Genomic DNA, 18,163 nt, shown 5'->3' on the forward strand with positions numbered 1-18,163 from the left:
TAAGGGACAAGTAGGCATGGCAAACTGGTAAAGATACTCTGAGATAAATGCAGCAGGACACCTTGAAACGTGGATGACAATGTTCTTAAGTATATCCATACATTGCAATGGATGCTGAGGGGAAATTAGTACTGACCTTACTGTGACAAATGTGGAAGTAGAGCTCTGGCCAGGGACATTAGCCAGGATGAGATGCTTGACTGTACCAGTTGTTCACAGTATGTTTTGGGACACATGACATGAAGAGCAGCTGGTGCAAACTTAGTTTTCAACAGAGTAGGATCTAAGCTATCAAAAAGCAGTATCTCGCTAAGTACCTGATACTGGAGACAAACAGCAGGGATTGTCTATCACCATTAGGCCCAATTTGTGATATATGCAGAGTCTTCCAGCTGGTTAACCATTGGGAGAAAGTCTAGAGTAGACAGATCTTTGATCTGACCAATCAGGTTATTATTTTCTTCTTAAGAAGTCAATGGCCATGTTTGCATGTAACACCCTGGTGGTTTGTGTTAGCCATGCTTTGTTTAATAAACAATGGCTTGCCAAACCATAGCATAGTGTTGCATGCAAACCGGATCATTGTGAATGGCACCCATGTTTCTACAGTGTCTTGTACGAAACTGGTTTTAGTGGTAGCAGCATTAGCTAATCCAGGCATAGGCAAACTCCGGCCCTCCAGATGTTTGGGGCTAAAATTCCCATCATCCCTGACCACTGGTCCTGTTAGTCTGAGAACGTGCGAGGATTCTCAACACCTGTTCAGACTACAGTGTTCTGCTGACACTGATTTAGAAAATCCTAGACTGCAAATCCAGCAAACACAGCAAGCTATGCCAGTCTCAATAGGGCCCTGCTCCGATCCTATTAAGAGAGTACACAGCTCATGAGCAATGTCAAGAAAAAACAGCAGCTACTTAGCTAAAAAAAATTAAAGTTTTAATATATGACTGCATGCACACATGTGTACACATGTGTGTGTGCAGCAGTGGAGCAAGCCAATCGGGCACCTGGGGTGGCACGCATGTCCTGCACCCGGGGTGGGGCCAGGCAGGACGCTCCACAGGGCCTCCGAGGAGTCTGCCTGCCTCCTCCCACTCAGCCGGCCTACAGCTGAGTGGGAGGCGGCAGGCAGACTGTTTGGGGCAGCACGGAGCCTGTGGGTGCCCAAGCCACCGCGTCACACCCAGGAGAGACATGTGGCTCGGGCGCGCTGCAGGTCCCACAGTGAGTACCACCTGGCATTTTGTCACCCCCCTCAGTGGTGACACCCGGGGCTAACACCCCCACCACACAACCCTTCCTCCACCCCCCTCTCTCTGTGTCTATCTATCTTTTGAAGTCTGTGTCTTTAATCCAAACATAAGGTGCCATTGTTATAAAAATGGAGCACACACGTTAAAACCAGGTACTGCCTGCAAGGGCTCCTCACTGGACTCATCACATATTAGTTTATGTGATGAGTCCAGTGCTGCCACTTAAGAAACTGCAGAACTTTCCATTCCATAGCACAGTAGGCATTTCTCCTTTGGAGCCAAAGTTGCACATTAACTTTTGGAGGATGTGCCGTGTTTTATGCCGACTGCACTCAACGGTAAAGAAATACTGCTAATCTACTTTGCTATACAACCCTGTCATACTTCCTGAGAACCGTCACCTGGAGCAGTCTGTACCACTTTGGATCCAAAATGAATCATTGGTATAAAGCTTTTAAGAAACCTGCCAATTTATCCTATATTTTTTTCAGGAGGTTTTGTATCAGGCACATTTCAAGTAAATAAAAGTGGTAACCGGTTGGTCTCAACTAAGTAGGCCGGGGGGGGGGGGGGAATCAATGATCCAAAACAGATCTGCCTTGTCTAAAACCAGCTTGCTCATGAAACTGAACACTTTCTACTTCTATCCAGTCATCTATAAATGTTTCATGTTATCATTTACCAATAATACTATGAATTATCCAACCAAATACAGGCCAGTAAGTCAACTAAATTTTTGGCCTGCTTGGTTGGATTATTCACAGGCCCTTTCTTAAAACTGGCATCAGATTTGCCCTGCTCCAGTCTCTTGTCATTCATCATGTTTTGCCTGTATGTAATTGTCGAAAAAGCTGCTATAATGGGAGCCCATTGCTTGATGCTAAAATTCCATCTTTAGCACAAGCATGAAAAATGCAGGAGCCCTGATCTCTTTTCTATCTGACTAAAGCTGAAAATGACAATGACATTAATACTATTGGCAAGCAGGTGTGTGGGGTGGGGGGCGACTATGTCTTAACAGCCCACCCCTGTGTTTATTCAGGAACGTCACACAGTTTTCAACTGGACGTGTTCCCTAGTAAGGGGTGATATTCAACTACGTTTTATTCAGAGTTGACCCATTGAAATCAATGGACCTTACCTAGTCAAGTAAAATGCAATTGAATGCTACTCAAGAGGTTTAAGACTGTGGCCTTGTTGTACTCTGTGCATGTCTACTGAGACACAAGTGCCGCTGCCCTGCTCAGGGGAAGGGTTGCAGCTCAGTGATAGAGCATGTGCAGACTTGCATGCTGAAGGTCCCAGGTTCAATCCCTGGAAATTCCAGGTTGGGCTGAGAGAGAACCTTGCCTGGAATTTCAGAGATCCACTAGCAGTCAGCACAGAGAATGCTGAACTAGTGGTCTAACACAGTATAAGGCAGCTTCCTATGTGCCTACATTGTAGCTTACTAAATTAAGAGTGAACAGATAAATCTCCCAGAAGTCCTCTTGCTATGGCTGTCTTGCTTGCCTTAACCCATTTAATTTTGATTTTCATGTGGTTGTCTAATGCAGCCTTTGCAAAGAAGAAGAAGAAGAAGAAGAAGAAGAAGAAGAAGAAGAAGAAGAAGAAGAAGAAGAAGAAGAAGAAGAGTTTGGATTTGATATCCCGCTTTTCACTCTCCAAAGGAGTCTCAAAGCGGCTAACATTCTCCTTTCCCTTCCTCCCCCACAACAAACACTCTGTGAGGTGAGTGGGGCTGAGAGACTTCAAAGAAGTGTGACTAGCCCAAGGTCACCCAGCAGCTGCATGTGGAGGAGCGGAGACACGAACCTGGTTCCCCAGATTACGAGTCTACCGCTCTTAATGGCTCTCAAAGCTGGCTCTCAAAGCTGATCCCCTGCAGATATTTTGAACTACAACACATACAGCACATGCTAATGCAGGCTTCTTCAAACTCGGCCCTCCAGATGTTTTTGGCCTACAACTTCCATGATCCCTAGCTAGCAGGACCAGTGGTCAGGGATGATGGGAATTGTAGTCTCAAAACATCTAGAGGGCAGAGTTTGAGGAAGCCTGTGCTAATGGGAGCTGTAGTCCAAAACATTGGGAGGGCAGCAGTCTGGCAAAGGTTGCATCTAATGCATCTGTTTTTGATTCTGTTTGTGAAGCCAGAGCTTGGGATGTGTAGCCTGCCTGCCTTGGTGTCATATTAAGAAGCGTCCATTCAGGTTCTTGGTTTTCTCTTTGTACTTTCTGCTTTGGTCTTGTCAAGAAGCTTGACAGCTAGAGCTGTGCTTAATGTTTGCCCAGAAACATTTTCAATGATTCTATGGGATCTGAAATATCCCACACCCTTTTCCACAACCCACACATAACTACTCCACTAGCAGATACTTTAGTGCTTCTCAAACTTCTTCCAGGGAACACTGATGCCATTGTATAGCAAAGCCACTTGGACAAAACTAATTCAGAATGCTTAACATAACCAGTCAAATTTAGTTACTTGGTGGTGTCGCTGGGGGCAAAGGGAGCTATTTCAAAGTGAGAAGGCAATGTTTCCTGTGTTGTACTGTCAGGACTCTGAATGTGCAAACACTTCCACACCTTTTCAAAAACTCCTCTTTAAAAAAGAAAAGAAAAGAAAAAGAAATCTGAAAGAAAGAAGGGATTTGCTGGTGGAGAAATGTTCACAGCCCTGCTGCTGACCTTTTCAACACACCAAATGGTATTTGTCACTTTAGTGATGATCTTTTAGTTTCTAATAGGAAGGAATTCTATCTTGATGTATTTATTTCAGGCATTAGGTAGATATATTTTTTTCCTACTGGTTCTTGCTCCTTTGCCTTCAACAGATACTTGTTCAGCATACATTAATGCTTATCTACATGTTGTGTAGATCAGGCATAGGCAAACTCGGCCCTCCAGATGTTTTGAGACTACAATTCCCATCATCCCTGACCACTGGTCCTGTTAGCTAGGGATGATGGGAGTTGTAGCCCCAAATCATCTGGAGGGCCGAGTTTGCCTATGCCTGGTGTAGATCTTTATCTCTGTAAATCAAGCTCCTGCTAAGTCCCAGGGAATTTTTTTTCCCTGAAAATGTACTTCAGCATGAAGTCATTGTGCAACCTCAAGCAAAGCATTTTCTCTTGCTGCAACTTTCAAATCTGTATCCCAGTAGTGACCTTGGGTACAGGAGCACTAGGTGACTCTTTCTTTCCCCCCACTAAATGAATGCATGTGGAAGAACAACCCATTTGTGTTCTTTACAAACTATATTGTAATAAGCATGCATGTTCTACTTTCAGCACTGCCTGAGCACCTATATGTTAAGTAAAAAAAAAAGCACACACACTTCATAAAGAAGCCCCCAAATGGATAATCAGCACTGCTATCTTAGGCTCAGAGAGAGCAGTGGTCTGCTGCCCTCTCTCCCCCAAGTCTCCCCCGTTCTTGGAGACAAAGGGAAGTAGGAACAGATGCTGCTGCCGTAACCTATTGAGTTTGCAAACTCCTAGGATGGAGGTTAAGTGAACTGTTGGCAGAACACATTGGGTTTCCCTCTGTGAATCTCGCTCATCAGATAGGGGCCTATTGCACCTGCAATAAGCAGCACCCAGTCAGTGTGGGATGCACAATCTCCATCCTGGTTCTATCCTCCTGCTGTCTCCACCCACCATGATGTCGTGTGACTCCTCTTTCACCTACAGGCCTGCACAACTTTTGACCCATTAAGCTGAGCACAGCCCAGCAGTCATGCAAGGGAGCACACTAGGGACTCGCTAAACCTGTTTTTGCTGCCCACCTGAGACTACAAAAATTGGGGGGTGGGGAGAGATGTTGTCAAGCACATATCGCAAGCCACCTTATAGTTTTAGTGGGCTGAATTCAACTTGGCAGGTCAGTAGTTAATGGTGATTTCCTTCGCAGGGTTACTGCAAGAGTAAATGAAATGGGATCTGCAAAGTGTTCTGTATATTAAGAGTGATAACAGCAGCTACAAAGATGGTGCGGATCATTCTCAGAACAATTACTACTCTTCTTATATGGCATCTTCCTTAAAGCACAGCTGAAATCTCAAGTAACTCTCTGTTAATCATTGCAATTTTGTTTGCTCTTCCTTAAGGGAATGGCTCCAGTGACCATTTTTAAATAATGTTTAAAAATAATTACACAAAACCACTGGCTATTATCTGCCCTTGGATCCACAAATGGTATTCTGGAATTGTTTGAATAAAAACATGCCTTCTCCCCTCAAGAAATGAGATTGGTTTATTTCTGTCTTTAAAGAAGCTAAATGGGTAACAAAGAACATGCCATTTAATGTGGCTTGGAAAATAATAGCCTGGTAACCTATTTATTGTGGATGAGAAGAAATAATGCCAAATGGAAGTGATATTACTGGATCCTACTATTCCTGACAACTTCCTAATCATATGACCAGCATTTATTACAATGGTGTAAAGTAATGATGTTCATGTCTTCTTACATCACTAACTAAATGTGAATTGTTTATTTTTATGTGAAACTTCAGTGGAGTTTCCAGGAAATGTATCCAAAGCTGTTATTACACAAGCAGAATAAACTCCCACTTGCACAATGGAACTTCCTTCCCACCGCAGATCCTCAGCACCATGGGCGGAGTCAGGATTTTTGTTGGGGGGAGGAGCAGGAGTTTTGTTAGGCGAGACAGAACCCATGTGATTGGTCAGTTAGTTAAGTATTTCAATTGTTTTACTTCAGGGGTGGCCAACTCTGAAGAGACTACGATCTACTCACAGAGTTAAAAACTGGCAGTGATCTACCTCCTTTTTTGGGGGGGGTAAGTCAAAGTTGTTAAGCTTTTTTAGGGAGGAGGGAGGCCCGTGTTCAGGTCAAAGTTGTTGAGATTTTCTGAAGGAGGAGGAAAGCCCTGTTTTTTTGGGGGGGTGAAGGGCTAAAATGTTGAGAATTTTTTAGGGGATCCAAAGTTGTTGAGCTTCTTTGGGGGGAGCCAGTGATCTACCAGTGATCTACCACAGACATCCAGTGATCTACCGGTAGATCACGATCTACTTGTTGGACGTGCCTGTTTTACTTGATTGGGGGGGGCAGCTGCTCCCCGACTTCCACTTGGCTACACCCATGCTCAGCACCCTCAAAATCTGCTCCAGAGAATGGAAGGAGGGATCTTCCCAAACACATTTTGGAGGTGCATGGGGTCTTCAGCAGAGGAAGAGGAAGAGGAAGTCACGTTGTATAAATGCATTGCTCTTTTCTTCAGTTTCCTCCCTTGATACTTTGTTTTGTTTTAAGATGTTATAGGTTTGAATTTAAATGGTTTGGAATGTTTTGAGATGCAAACTTATATAAATAGGGTTCTTTTTAAAAAAAGAAGAAAGAAAGAAAGAAAGAAAGAAAGAAAGAAAGAAAGAAAGAAAGAAAGAAAGAAAGAAAGATATTGTTCATTGCCCAACTAAGTTAAGCATTTTTTATTTAGATTTATTTCAATGGGAAAATTAAGCTTAGGTGCAACTCTTTCCCATTAGAAACATTGGAAGACTGAAGTGTTAAACTCTGGTTGGATTGCACCTATTTGTGCTTTAAGAGTACAGAAGTAAAAATTCTAATTAGATTTGTCAACTGTGAAGCATCAATCAGCAGAACCAATAAAGACCTTAATTTGGGGGCAGGAGAGGAGCAGAAATGCGCCAGTACGTGTGCACAAATGTCACCCTGCCACCAGCTGCATTCCATCACAATAATGAAGACAGATTGATGCTTGAAGAAATGTACTTTATCGATTGTGAATAAAACTCTGTGGCTGATTGTCTACAGCGTGCCAGATTTTGCATTTTTATTGTTGCCACGGGATTCGTTTTGTGCAGGACTAGAACCAACTGATATAAATTGCAGAGAAGCAGATTTAGAATAAACACAAGGAGAAGCTTCCTAGTAGTAGGAGCTCTTGGATAGTGGACACATGGCTGGTGCAAAAGGCTGCACTGCCAGGTTCTCCTCCTCCCATCACTCACTCATCTGCTTCTTCCCCATCACTGTTGCTTCCCCACCACCCTTCCTCCTCCTCCTATGCTCCATTCTCCCCCTGCTGCCACACATGTTGCCACCACATTATTGTGGCGGTGGCAGTTTTCCTTTGCCTCGTCCCTACCTCACTCTGAGGAAGGACCATGGAGCTCCTTCCTCAGAGCAAAGCATTCTGAGTGAGGTGTCTAGGAGACTGCCTTCGCTGCCACCGCTGCGGCAACAAGCTGAGCAAATGCTGCTCAAACTTTAAAAAAAGTTTAAAGTTACTCATTGTTAACATCTTTTTCTAGCTGCTGCTGCAGCAGCAAACTACAACAGTGGCACTTTCCAGGCCCGGAATGCCTCAATCGGAGAAACAACCCTCTTCCTCATTCCTCAGAATGAGGCAAGGAGGAAGAGAATGTGGAGAGCGACGCTGAATGGGGTGGCTGGGAGCACAAGCAGGGCCAGCAGGTGGGTGACAAGGCAAGTAAGTGGAGAGAAAGAGAGATGTGCCAGATCACCATCCTCTCTACCTGCTATACAAGACAAATGTCTTCTTAGCTTGCCTTGTTGTGGCACTGGCTCTGAGTGAATCGGACTGCCTCAGGAGGTGGTGGGCTCTTGTTCTCTGGAGGTATTCAAGCAAAGGGTAGCTAGGTGTCAAGTGGGCCTCCTGAACTGTAATCTCTGCCTTGAGCAGGGAGTTGACCTCCATGGTCGCTTCCAACTCTAATTATTTTATGATTCTGTGATTGTGAGATAAGTCATGGGTCTAACCTGGTGCAAACATAGAAAAATGTGCAACTAGGCAACAGAAAACATGGCAGTCTATATCTGGCTACTTTGATCAGCTCTCCAATTCAACTGAAAGCCACCATTTCTGTATTCCCATCATTTCTATAGCTTTTAGCTGAGTTCTTCTTTTTCAGAAATTGTAGTTGATAAAGTTGAGAGGGCAATGAGAAAGTGAGAAATGTTATTAATATATGTACCACCGCAAGACACTGTCAGGTTAAATACAGGAGCATAATCTGGGAAGGATTTATTTCAATCTTTTTCCTTTAACTTCAGTAAGGATATTTCTGAAAGGTTTTTGCTTAACCTTATCCTAAATGTTATTAAACAACAAAATATACAGCTAAAAACTGCTTATGGTTGCAATAAGTTCTGCCTCTTCTTTTCTTTTTTTGGAAACTGGGAACAGAAAATGTTAATCTACAAACAAAAATTATGTAGATAAACGTTTTCAAAAACGAAAACACCCTGAATCAAATGTAATGCTGTAAAAAAAAATTATGATGATACATTTGGTTTAATGCTGCATTTAATTTCCATAACTTACAGTACTATTAATATGGAAATCCGGAGTTTAAAATGGGTAAGATTTTTAACCTGTCAGTGTCCCTCTAGGTGAAAGCAAAAGCCCCATATACATTGTAAGCCCTGCATCATGTGAGTGTCTGTGATTATATGAAAGCCATTATTAGAGAGGAACAAGCCCTGTTCTAAAAGGCTCAAAGCCCCAGCAGTGGTGATACTCACGTTGGCATTGGCCCCATGAGTGGCGAGCCCAGCCCCAGCAGCAGTCGACTCTGCTTCCAAAACGGCACAATCCAGTCGTGGAAAGTATTTGCCTGGGCCACCTGCACCAACGCCAAAAATAAATTTGGAAAAGAATGAACACAAGGACACATGGTTACAAGGAGTCCAGCAGCTCATCTAGCCCAGTCCTGCTGCCCTATGACACAATATTGACATCCTATACTTATAGGACTCTTGACAAAAGGCCTCTAAAACCTTTGGACTGAAAATTTCCACTGGAGACAATTACTGTCTTCCTTAACAGCTCGCTCCAGTACACTGAACTGCACCTATTACTTTAAAACAGGATTCGGGTGTATTCAGACACACAAGCTCGTGATGGTGCATCTGCAAGACATTACTTGATATCACATCTGTCACTTGAGGATTATGCAGATATAGCATCATAACAGAACTTTCCATCTTTCTCATTTCAACTCAGAGGCAGTCTTTTTCATTGGAGTATGTTCATTCAGTTGCCAGCTGTCAAGTGGGCAGGGAGGTAAATCAGTGACACACATCCATGTGTGAGACAGGCTACCAGAAAGTTTTGCAATGGTTAAGATTAATGGACCTTCCTGCCAACTGAAATCTTTTTCAGAAGCCATTGTTCCTTGTCCTGTCCCCAAAAGGTAGAGTGCATCCTTGTTTTCTCTCTTCATGCTTCCATGTAGATATTTTGGTTAACTAAAATATCCTCCTTTATCATCTCTTCTTTGCTTAACATAACCCATTTCCCAAGTGTTGCATCATAAGAAACATACCCTCATCATGCTTTTAGTTTTCCTTTTAGGTCAGATTCACAAAATAACTACCGTACCCTGATAAGGAGGCTTCTCAAAATCCAAAGCATGGGGAAACTACCATATGTTATTAGGCATTACCATGTAGCCACATACCCTAAAATCAAAGATATTGCAAAGCATTTCCTGGTGGTTGTAATGGTGCCATGAAATCTTCAGAGCCAATGGGGCTCCTACAGACAGAACTGCTCACTTGTATGGGACAGCCTTCGCAAGGTCTGAATTTTAAACAACCACCCTCTTCCTCCATAATAATGTTTAGAAGGTTTTACTATCACGTTCCCTTGTATCCCACCGTGAATAGCCAACCATCCCTCTGTTCTGTTTCTTCTATGCTTGTCTCTTCTGTTCCATGTTTTTTCAATAAACCATGGCTAGTCACGGTGTGATGGGCCAGGGTTCCAGCACCCCCTTAGCTTTGGGTGGGTGTGGGGATTCTGAAGGCTCTGTATAACCCACCACCAATGAGACTCGGGTCTTTGTTAGCTTGGACAACCGCTCTTACACTGCTCTCATACATTCTCATTTAGGAACACAGGAAGCTTTCTTATATCGAGTCAGAACACGGATACAGAAGTTCTCCAGGGTTTCTTCCAGTCCTGCCTGGAGATGCCATAGATTGAAACTGAGACCTTCTGCGTGCAAAGGAGATGATCTACCACTGAGCTATGGTCCTTCCCCTTCTTTCATGATACTGTGCTCAGTGGAACTTGTTGTGCACCACAGGGATATTACTAAAGTTATAAACCAGGTATGGGGAAACTTTGGCCCTCCTGGTGCTGCTGAACTACAACTCCCATCAGCTGTAGCAATTATGGTCAATGGGCAAAGATGATGGGAGTTGTAGTTCAGCAACATCTGTAGAGCTGATGACATCCCCATAGCTATGTACAAGACCTGGCTATGATCTTAGGACTGACATTGATAAAACTTATACATATATATACATGTAACTTTTCTATTCTCCAAATCCATTTGATGCACGTTCTAACTTCAGAAGATGATTTCCCCTGCTTCTTCCCCATCTCCAAGATGTGGGAAGTGAATGAGCCTCTTGTGGGTTGTCCTGTACCTCTGAGGCTCTTGTGGCACCTTGGAATTGCAGCACAACTGTGACAATCTCCAGCTCTCCTCCCGAGTTTGAAGCAACTGAGGTGTGGAATTGTCACCAACACCGTGACGAATTTCAGAACAGCAGTGCAAGAACGCAATAAAAATACCATCCTTGGGAAAGAGATGGAATCCTGGTGGGCTGGGTTCACTACCATGGACAAGTGGAATTTGTGGGCCCCGACACTACACTGCACTGCACAATGAAGCAGGAATAAAACATACTTTATTGGAGCAAAGTGTCCATATGAGATAAATGTCAACTGCTAAACAAATTGAGAAAAGCACAGTTAAAGGAAGGACCTTTTCATGCAAGATCCTGTTTAGTCTTTTCTACATTCTGCATGACCTACTCCCTAATTTGCATCAAAGTTTTTCATCACATTTTGACATATTATAGCTGTAGCAATTACACACACATTCCAGCTCTTCAGCGCTCATTTTCGCATTTCACTTATCTAGATTCATGTTTAAACTTGAGCTGCAGTCTTCTCGGTATACTGATTCACTGACTCTGTGCTCCAGACATCAACTTCTGACTTATTTAGCTTATAAAATAGGATTTGTATATTAAATGGGATTTTTAAAAATAAGCCATCCAGCAGATCCATATGATCGTGAAGTAAAATGGATTATTGGGCACATAGCAAGAAGAAATTGCAAGAACTGCTCTTACTGCATTCGTTTTCATGCTACATTTACTAAATGGAAACTCAACGGCTGTGTTCAAACGCAATGCTAAACCACAGTTTAGCACTACGTAAATGAGCCTAGCCTCAATCTGGGCTCTCACACTCCTCCCTCTCCTTTCCGTACTGCCGGGATAAGAAGTTCAGAAGCTTTTGCTTTCTGTTTTAATTAATCACAGTTTGTCATTTCATCTGAACCAAGGATAGTCATTCAACATTAACTATGGCTGGCTTCCGAACAAGCCAATTTAAAACCATGGGTAGTTGAGCTAGCTTGTTAAACCACAGTGAGTGTTAAAAACCAGTTAGGATGTAACAACAAATCGCAGTTAATTAAAAGCAGAAATGAATGCTTCTGAACTTTTCCTCCCAGCTGTGCAGGAGGAGGAGGAGAGAAGGGAATGTGCAAGCCTGAGAAAAGTTGAAGTCTTCTAGGCTCTTTCACATAACACTAAATCATGATATAACATTATATTCAAACACAGACAGTGCTGCATAAATATCCAGTCCAGATAAAGAAATGCATGCATGCATGAAAATAAGTTTCTGGATGCATATTATTAGGAACTGTGAGCATAAATCAGATGCACATCCAAATGTGTGTTAGCAACTGCCCCTAGATACATATCCAGCTACAGACTTCATCCATGTGCACTTCATCGTTTTCAACTGGATGAGTATTCAGTTGGGTATGCATCTCCACACCACTGTATCTAGTCACAAGTAACTACAATTTTTACATATAAAAAGAACTCAATCAGGACAACTGCATAAGGTGGATTCGCACATGTGACTTAACTACCGGTAATATAATAATAATAATAATAATAATAATAATAATAATAATAATAATTTATTATTTATACCCCGCCCATCTGGCCGGGGGAAAAGGAAGAAGCATTTCCCAGTCAATCATTCTACCACACAAATCTGCAACCTTTGGTAAAAACCCTCCACACTGCTTAAAAGGATGAAAGACAACCAAGCTACCCCTGGCAGAGGCGGATTTAGGGCAGCGCGAGCATCTTATTGGTGCCCCCATTTAGTTCAATGCCATTTTATTACATGCTATTTATATCATTGCTGTATTGCTATAAACATGTTTATTGCTAGCCAGCTTACGATGGCTTGCTTTAAAATGCAGGGTAGAAATAATACAAAGTACCTCCGTATGTGCAAGCTTCTCCAAATTAGGTTCAGTTGCACGTGCAAATTTCAGATATTGTGAAAGCCGCAGGAGCTCATTACGTTGGCTGACAAACTATATACAAAAAGGGTTGGCTACACCTCATTATCCCCAGGTGTCTTCATAAATTCCTTAAGAAAGAGACACCGTATCAGTTTGCAGACTTTCGTCATTTCCAGTCAATGAATGAGGCAAATTTCCAGGTGTGCATCTTTTCCTTGGCTTGGGGGATACCAGAGAACGTTAAACAGATTCCACTGGAAACTAACACCTCCCAGTCAATTTGCTTGCCACTGCCGCATGCACCATAGCATCTAAAAAGGAAACTGTTTTGCAACAATCATCAATTAATCACAAATTTCAAATTGAGATGGCTTTATATACAAAATACACAATAGCCATGACCTACCTGATAAATCACACAGAGATGATATATAGGCTTTAATCCTTTATTGGCTATTTTGCATGGGAGTAGCAACTGAGTAATAAAGTTATAAAGAACTCTGGGTTGCCCAAACCTGTCAAAGCTTGTCTATCTCACATCTCCACACAAGTGAACTATGTACATTCCATGAGGGAATGCGATCTAACCCTAGATTTCACATCTTTTCTATTTCCTATTTTAGATACCTGTTTTGCAGCTACACAAGTATGTCTGGAAAACACACACACACATGAGTACTTGGGGTATTATGAATATTCGCAGACTTGATGTTGGTTACACAATTCATCTCAGGGCTGTGCCTTCTCTGCACCATTGTAAATCTATATACATAAATGAGTTTTGGAGGTTTCAGCTATTCGATTATGACAATCTGTACAATTCTGCATAAATAAAGGGGAAATGGTTGCCAATGCACGCACAGCACAATAATCAATACACTTTATTCTGAAGTTCTTGTTAATATGCTTCCCTTTTGTGAGATGTGTCAAAAGTATCATGGAAAAAGAAATCCATGGAATGCAGCCAACATCCATTGATATGACTGCCACACACCCTTGTGCCTCTTCCCTTCAATCCAGAGCAATTTTCCTTTGGTTTCATACGCAGTACAATTCCTAATCCAGATTAGAACCCCCAACTAAATTGTTGCCACCTGCTCTAAGAAAGTAACAGGAATCCACCCTTTTAGTTGACTTTACCAGTTAAAAGCCCTTAAGGAAAAAATCTGTCTAGATTAGGAGTTCAATTCTGCACACACTCAAAAGCAAGTTCCAGCGAACAAAAATGGAAGTTATTTTCAAATAAAACACACCTAGATAGTGTTTAACATAATCAGTACTACAGTATTATAAATAATATGCTCTGATAAATAAATAGGATTGAAAACAACCCATTCCTACAAATGCAGCCCCCCGGCCAAGAAAACTGGCAGTGAAATCCTAGCCATGTCTACTCAGAAGCAAATCAACGGATCTTACTCCCAGGCAAGTGGGCTTCAGATTGCAGCCTAAAATGTGCATCAGAAGTCCCTGATTTGACTCTTTCCTCCGTGAAACAAGCCATCTCTCTGTGTGTCAATCCCCAATATTTGCAACAAGGAGACACTGACCTGCCTCGCAGGATTGTTGTAATCCTTATAATTAGTTACTGCATGGGGAAAGGGGGACCAATTAGCCCTCCCCTTCCCTTATTTCTACTGATTACATTATGTTCCTGTGCCCTCTGCAGTTGGGGTTTGCAGGTGCGTCTGCCGCGTGTGCTTTTTTTCGAGTGCCGAGCGCGCGCCAAGCGCCTGGTCTGTACCTTGCACACTCCAGAAAGACCTCTCGGGGAAGCGTCGGACGAATGTGTGACGACGGCGAGTCTCCCCGGCTGGCAAGTTGGGACTTCCAGGTTCCCCAGAGGAGCCTGAGCCCGGCCGCTGCCTTGGGTCTATCTCGCCTCCCCTCCCCATCCATCTGCCCACTCGTCCGTCCCTGAGCCAGTATCCAAAGTGTCCAAAGTCTGCGCTTACCTTCCGTCGAAGTCCCCTAAAGCTTCCAGGTAGAGCCAGGACAGAATGATTAACCTCAGGGATAAATCCATGATCGGGAAGGGAAGACAGAGAGAGAGAGACGGAGAGAGAAAGAGAAAGGAGGAAGGAGAGCAGCCTCGGCGCGTCTCTAGCAATAGAAACGACGGCAGCAGGTTGGGGAGGGATGCGAGGCGGCGAGGGCGAAGGCGCACGGATTCCTTCTCCTCTCGGAGGCGCTCCCAGCCAAGCGCGCGTTGTAAACTGAACTCCGGGTGCCCTCGGGGCTGTTGCTAATCCTGGCTGGTGGAGGGATGGGCGGAAGAAGAGAGAGAAGTCCACGAGCAGCAGCAACAGGAGGAGGGTGCCTGCCTCCTTCTCTCTCTCTCTCTTGCGTCCCTGCCTTTCTCTCACTATCTCGCTCCCTCCCTCCCTCTTCCTAAAGCGAAGGAGACGCTGCGCTCTGAAGGCGGCACTGCTGCTCACCAACGAAAGAGGCGCACGCGAGCGCAACCTCGCCACCTTCCCCCGCGGCTCCTTCTCCTTTGGCAGCGGGGAAGAAGAGCGCAGGCTGGGAGGCGGAACTTCTTATTTGGTTTTTTTTTTTTAATTATCATTCCTCTCCCCCCACCCCACCATTTATTAAATCTCTGTCCTTCCCTGCTTCCCACCAGGGAGTGATAAAGCACCTACAAACAGCCAGCAATCATTCGAAACCATCTCCATCTATAAAAAACAATTGCAGACTCAGACTTCTCAGCACCGCAATGGAGAACTTATTCTATCAAACAGGGACCATTTTGGAACTCTGTTACCGTTTCATCATCATCAGCAGCAGCACTGTATGCTATGTGAGAACTCCATAAAAATATTATAAAAGCAGAACAACACCTCAAAACACATTTTGAGTCATAGAATTGTGCAGCTGGAAGGGGTCCAGAGGATCATCTAGCCCAACCCCCTGCAATGCAAGAATATGCAGCTGTCCTACAGGTCCTCCTTTGGTCCTCCAGAAGTGTCTGAACTACAACTCCCATCAGCCCTAGCCAGCATGTTCAATGGTCAGGGTTGATGAGAGTTGTAGTACAGCAACACAGGTTCCCCAATTCTGTTGGTATGGGAAGGAAACACAGACATTATTTTATTCATTTACTGCATTATTAATGCTTAATGGCATCTTATTGCAGCTGAAGAGTTGCAGCACCTCATAGTAAGTCTCACTGAGCTTTACTCCTATGTAAGTGCAAGCAGGACTACAATCTTTTATGTGTGTGACCTTATCACGCATTCAATGAATCCCACCTGACATTGGCTGGAAGGTGTCTGCAGCTGAGATGAGGTTCACGACTGCAAGGAGGTCAGCTGCTAAAAAAAAAACAAAATCAATAAGCCAAGTCTGCTAGGACAAAGCCCCTTGCATGAATCTAAGCAGCTTTTCGAATCCCAAACATTATCTTTTGAACCCCAGACACTTGATATTGATATCCCTTATCCTTTTGATATTGTATTGCTGCTTTATCTCTTGTAAAATAGGTTATAGAAATGGATGTTGTGGTATTGCAAGATACATTTTAAGTAAGTGTGGAACATGCAAACATGCAACATCCATGGGTTTTGCTGCTGTAGTTAGTAAAGGGGTTTAGAGCAGGGATCACCTACTTTTTTGCACTTTGAATTTGAGAGAGTGCTGGGTGTGCCAGTCACAAAATAACTGAAGGTGGTTGTTGCTGACATAGCAGAACATTAGAGAGCCACCCCCTAAGAACCTTATGCTTACCATGGGAAGTCACCTGTGTCCTGATTCTGGAGATCACACATTGATGTTACACACACACCACAAACACACTGGTGCTTTTGCTGTCCAATAGCAATAGGTACCTGCAGAAATATACTAGGTGGCTCACAACATCCAGTTTTATTTCACAGAAATCTCTTAAACGCTACCTACACATTTTGCCCTGTAACTTCCTATCTAGGAGGACTAGAGATTTGGTGTTGTTGTTTTTTTAATTAAAACTCAAAAGTCTGGGGCACCTGCCCTGGGTCAGCAGTGAAACAATTCACTGGAACAAGGTTGGTGACCCCTGGTTTAGAGAAAGAAGCATCTAAAGGGAAAAGGATGCAGAAATGAAGTGTTCAGTCAAATAGCAAAGGGCAGATAACTCCTTGAAAAAAATGTAACTGGCTAAATTCTAAAACAGCCTTTCCATGTGGGGAAGCACATGCGTATAAGGCACAAAGGACCATGCAGATGCTTTGTGAGTAATAGTGTCCTATCATAGCCATCCACAACCCAGAGTTCTGCCCAGTCTGTGCTTGGTTACCCTGCCATAAACAGGGCACAAATTTTCATGGGTGTGGTGATGGCAGCAGTGGAGATTGTATTGCTCCACCAAGGTTGGCACGTGTCAACTTATGAATTCATAATTCAGACGTGCACTTTATGGTGTGTGTGTGTGTTAGATGCATTGGCTAACCATGTGTTTTACAACTGCTTCCACTGACCAAACCTTTTGGAGGTGGGACTGTGAAATTATGACTGCTCACACCTATGTAGTTGTAGACTGCACAACTTGGGAGAACCACTTTGTACACAACCAGCTCTAATCATTGCTGACAACTAGCTATGCTGGTTGGGGCTGATGGGAGTTGGGAGTCCAACATTTGGAGGGCCACAGGTTCCCCATCCATTATACAAGCAGCCAATCAAAAGACATTGCTGAACTAGTTGTATGCCGTGTTGATTCAGCAAGGCAATTCATAATACTATCATGAGTATCCCCTCTGTGTCTTATGCCAGTGTGTGCTTTGCTTCATCAATGCAAGAGAACAGGATCAAAGACCCTCCCCTGTGGTTGACTTTTCACCCATTGATGCATTTTAGGAAAATAAGTTGAGAGCTCTGATCCTGGATCCCCCAGATATTGTGTAGCTTGAGCTTAAATAAATTTGGTGGGGTCATCTCATCCGTCTTCGTAACGCATAGTTGTGGCAGTAAACATGATACCAGAATGCACGTTAGAAGCTAATAATAAAAAGAAAGGGGGGAAATGCTTTGAAAGCCACTTACCAATCTGAAAATATATCCATGGAATGCTTTGCTAACACACCCTAAACCATGACCTCGGTTTGAACACTAGTTTCATATGGAAAAAAATAAACAACCCACAAAGCACATAGTTGAGCAGATAAAATTACAAACTCTGTGGACTGGGAAACCATGCAATAATTTAAACACACGCTCCAGTTGTTGATGCATTATGGCAAACAAACATAGAAAATGCCAAATAAAGAGATTCTGAAATTATGTTGCACTGTGATTCAGCAACTTGGGTCAGAGTGAGGTAATTCAGAGCACCACAAACCTTGCATGTCTTGCACACTGTAAGATTTTCATCAGTTCGTTTTAGTAAATAAAACAACACAGAATGACTAATAAAACATGGCTTTTAGGAAAGGCTTCGGTTTTTCTGATCCCAGACAGAGAGAAATGAATCTAGGCAGAAATATGTAGGATCATGCACTCTTGGGAGGAAATACACATTGAAGGCATCGCAGCAAGCAAACAAATCAAATTCAGTGGTGACAC

General features: G+C 43.3%; 1 protein-coding gene across 5 annotated transcripts in view; it reads right to left on the reverse strand.

Annotated features, from left to right (window-relative positions):
* NPNT (nephronectin) overlaps positions 1 to 14,954 on the reverse strand; it is a 73,797-nt gene extending 58,843 nt beyond the window's left edge. For 2 of the 5 annotated variants that reach the window (XM_033160326.1, XM_033160325.1), the window contains exons 1-2: positions 14,578 to 14,954; positions 8,793 to 8,893 (exon numbers count right to left, since the gene is read on the reverse strand). In XM_033160326.1, the coding sequence (XP_033016217.1) occupies positions 8,793 to 8,893; positions 14,578 to 14,648 (172 nt within the window). In that variant the 5' untranslated portion in view covers positions 14,649 to 14,954. The remainder of the gene's footprint in view (positions 1 to 8,792; positions 8,894 to 14,577) is intronic. The other 3 variants (XM_033160328.1, XM_033160329.1, XM_033160330.1) reach the window with 3 other exon arrangements.
* Between the last annotated feature and the right edge of the window lie 3,209 nt (positions 14,955 to 18,163).

Source organism: Lacerta agilis, chromosome 9 (genome assembly GCF_009819535.1).
Source record: "Lacerta agilis isolate rLacAgi1 chromosome 9, rLacAgi1.pri, whole genome shotgun sequence".
Taxonomy (NCBI): Eukaryota; Metazoa; Chordata; class Lepidosauria; order Squamata; family Lacertidae; genus Lacerta; species Lacerta agilis.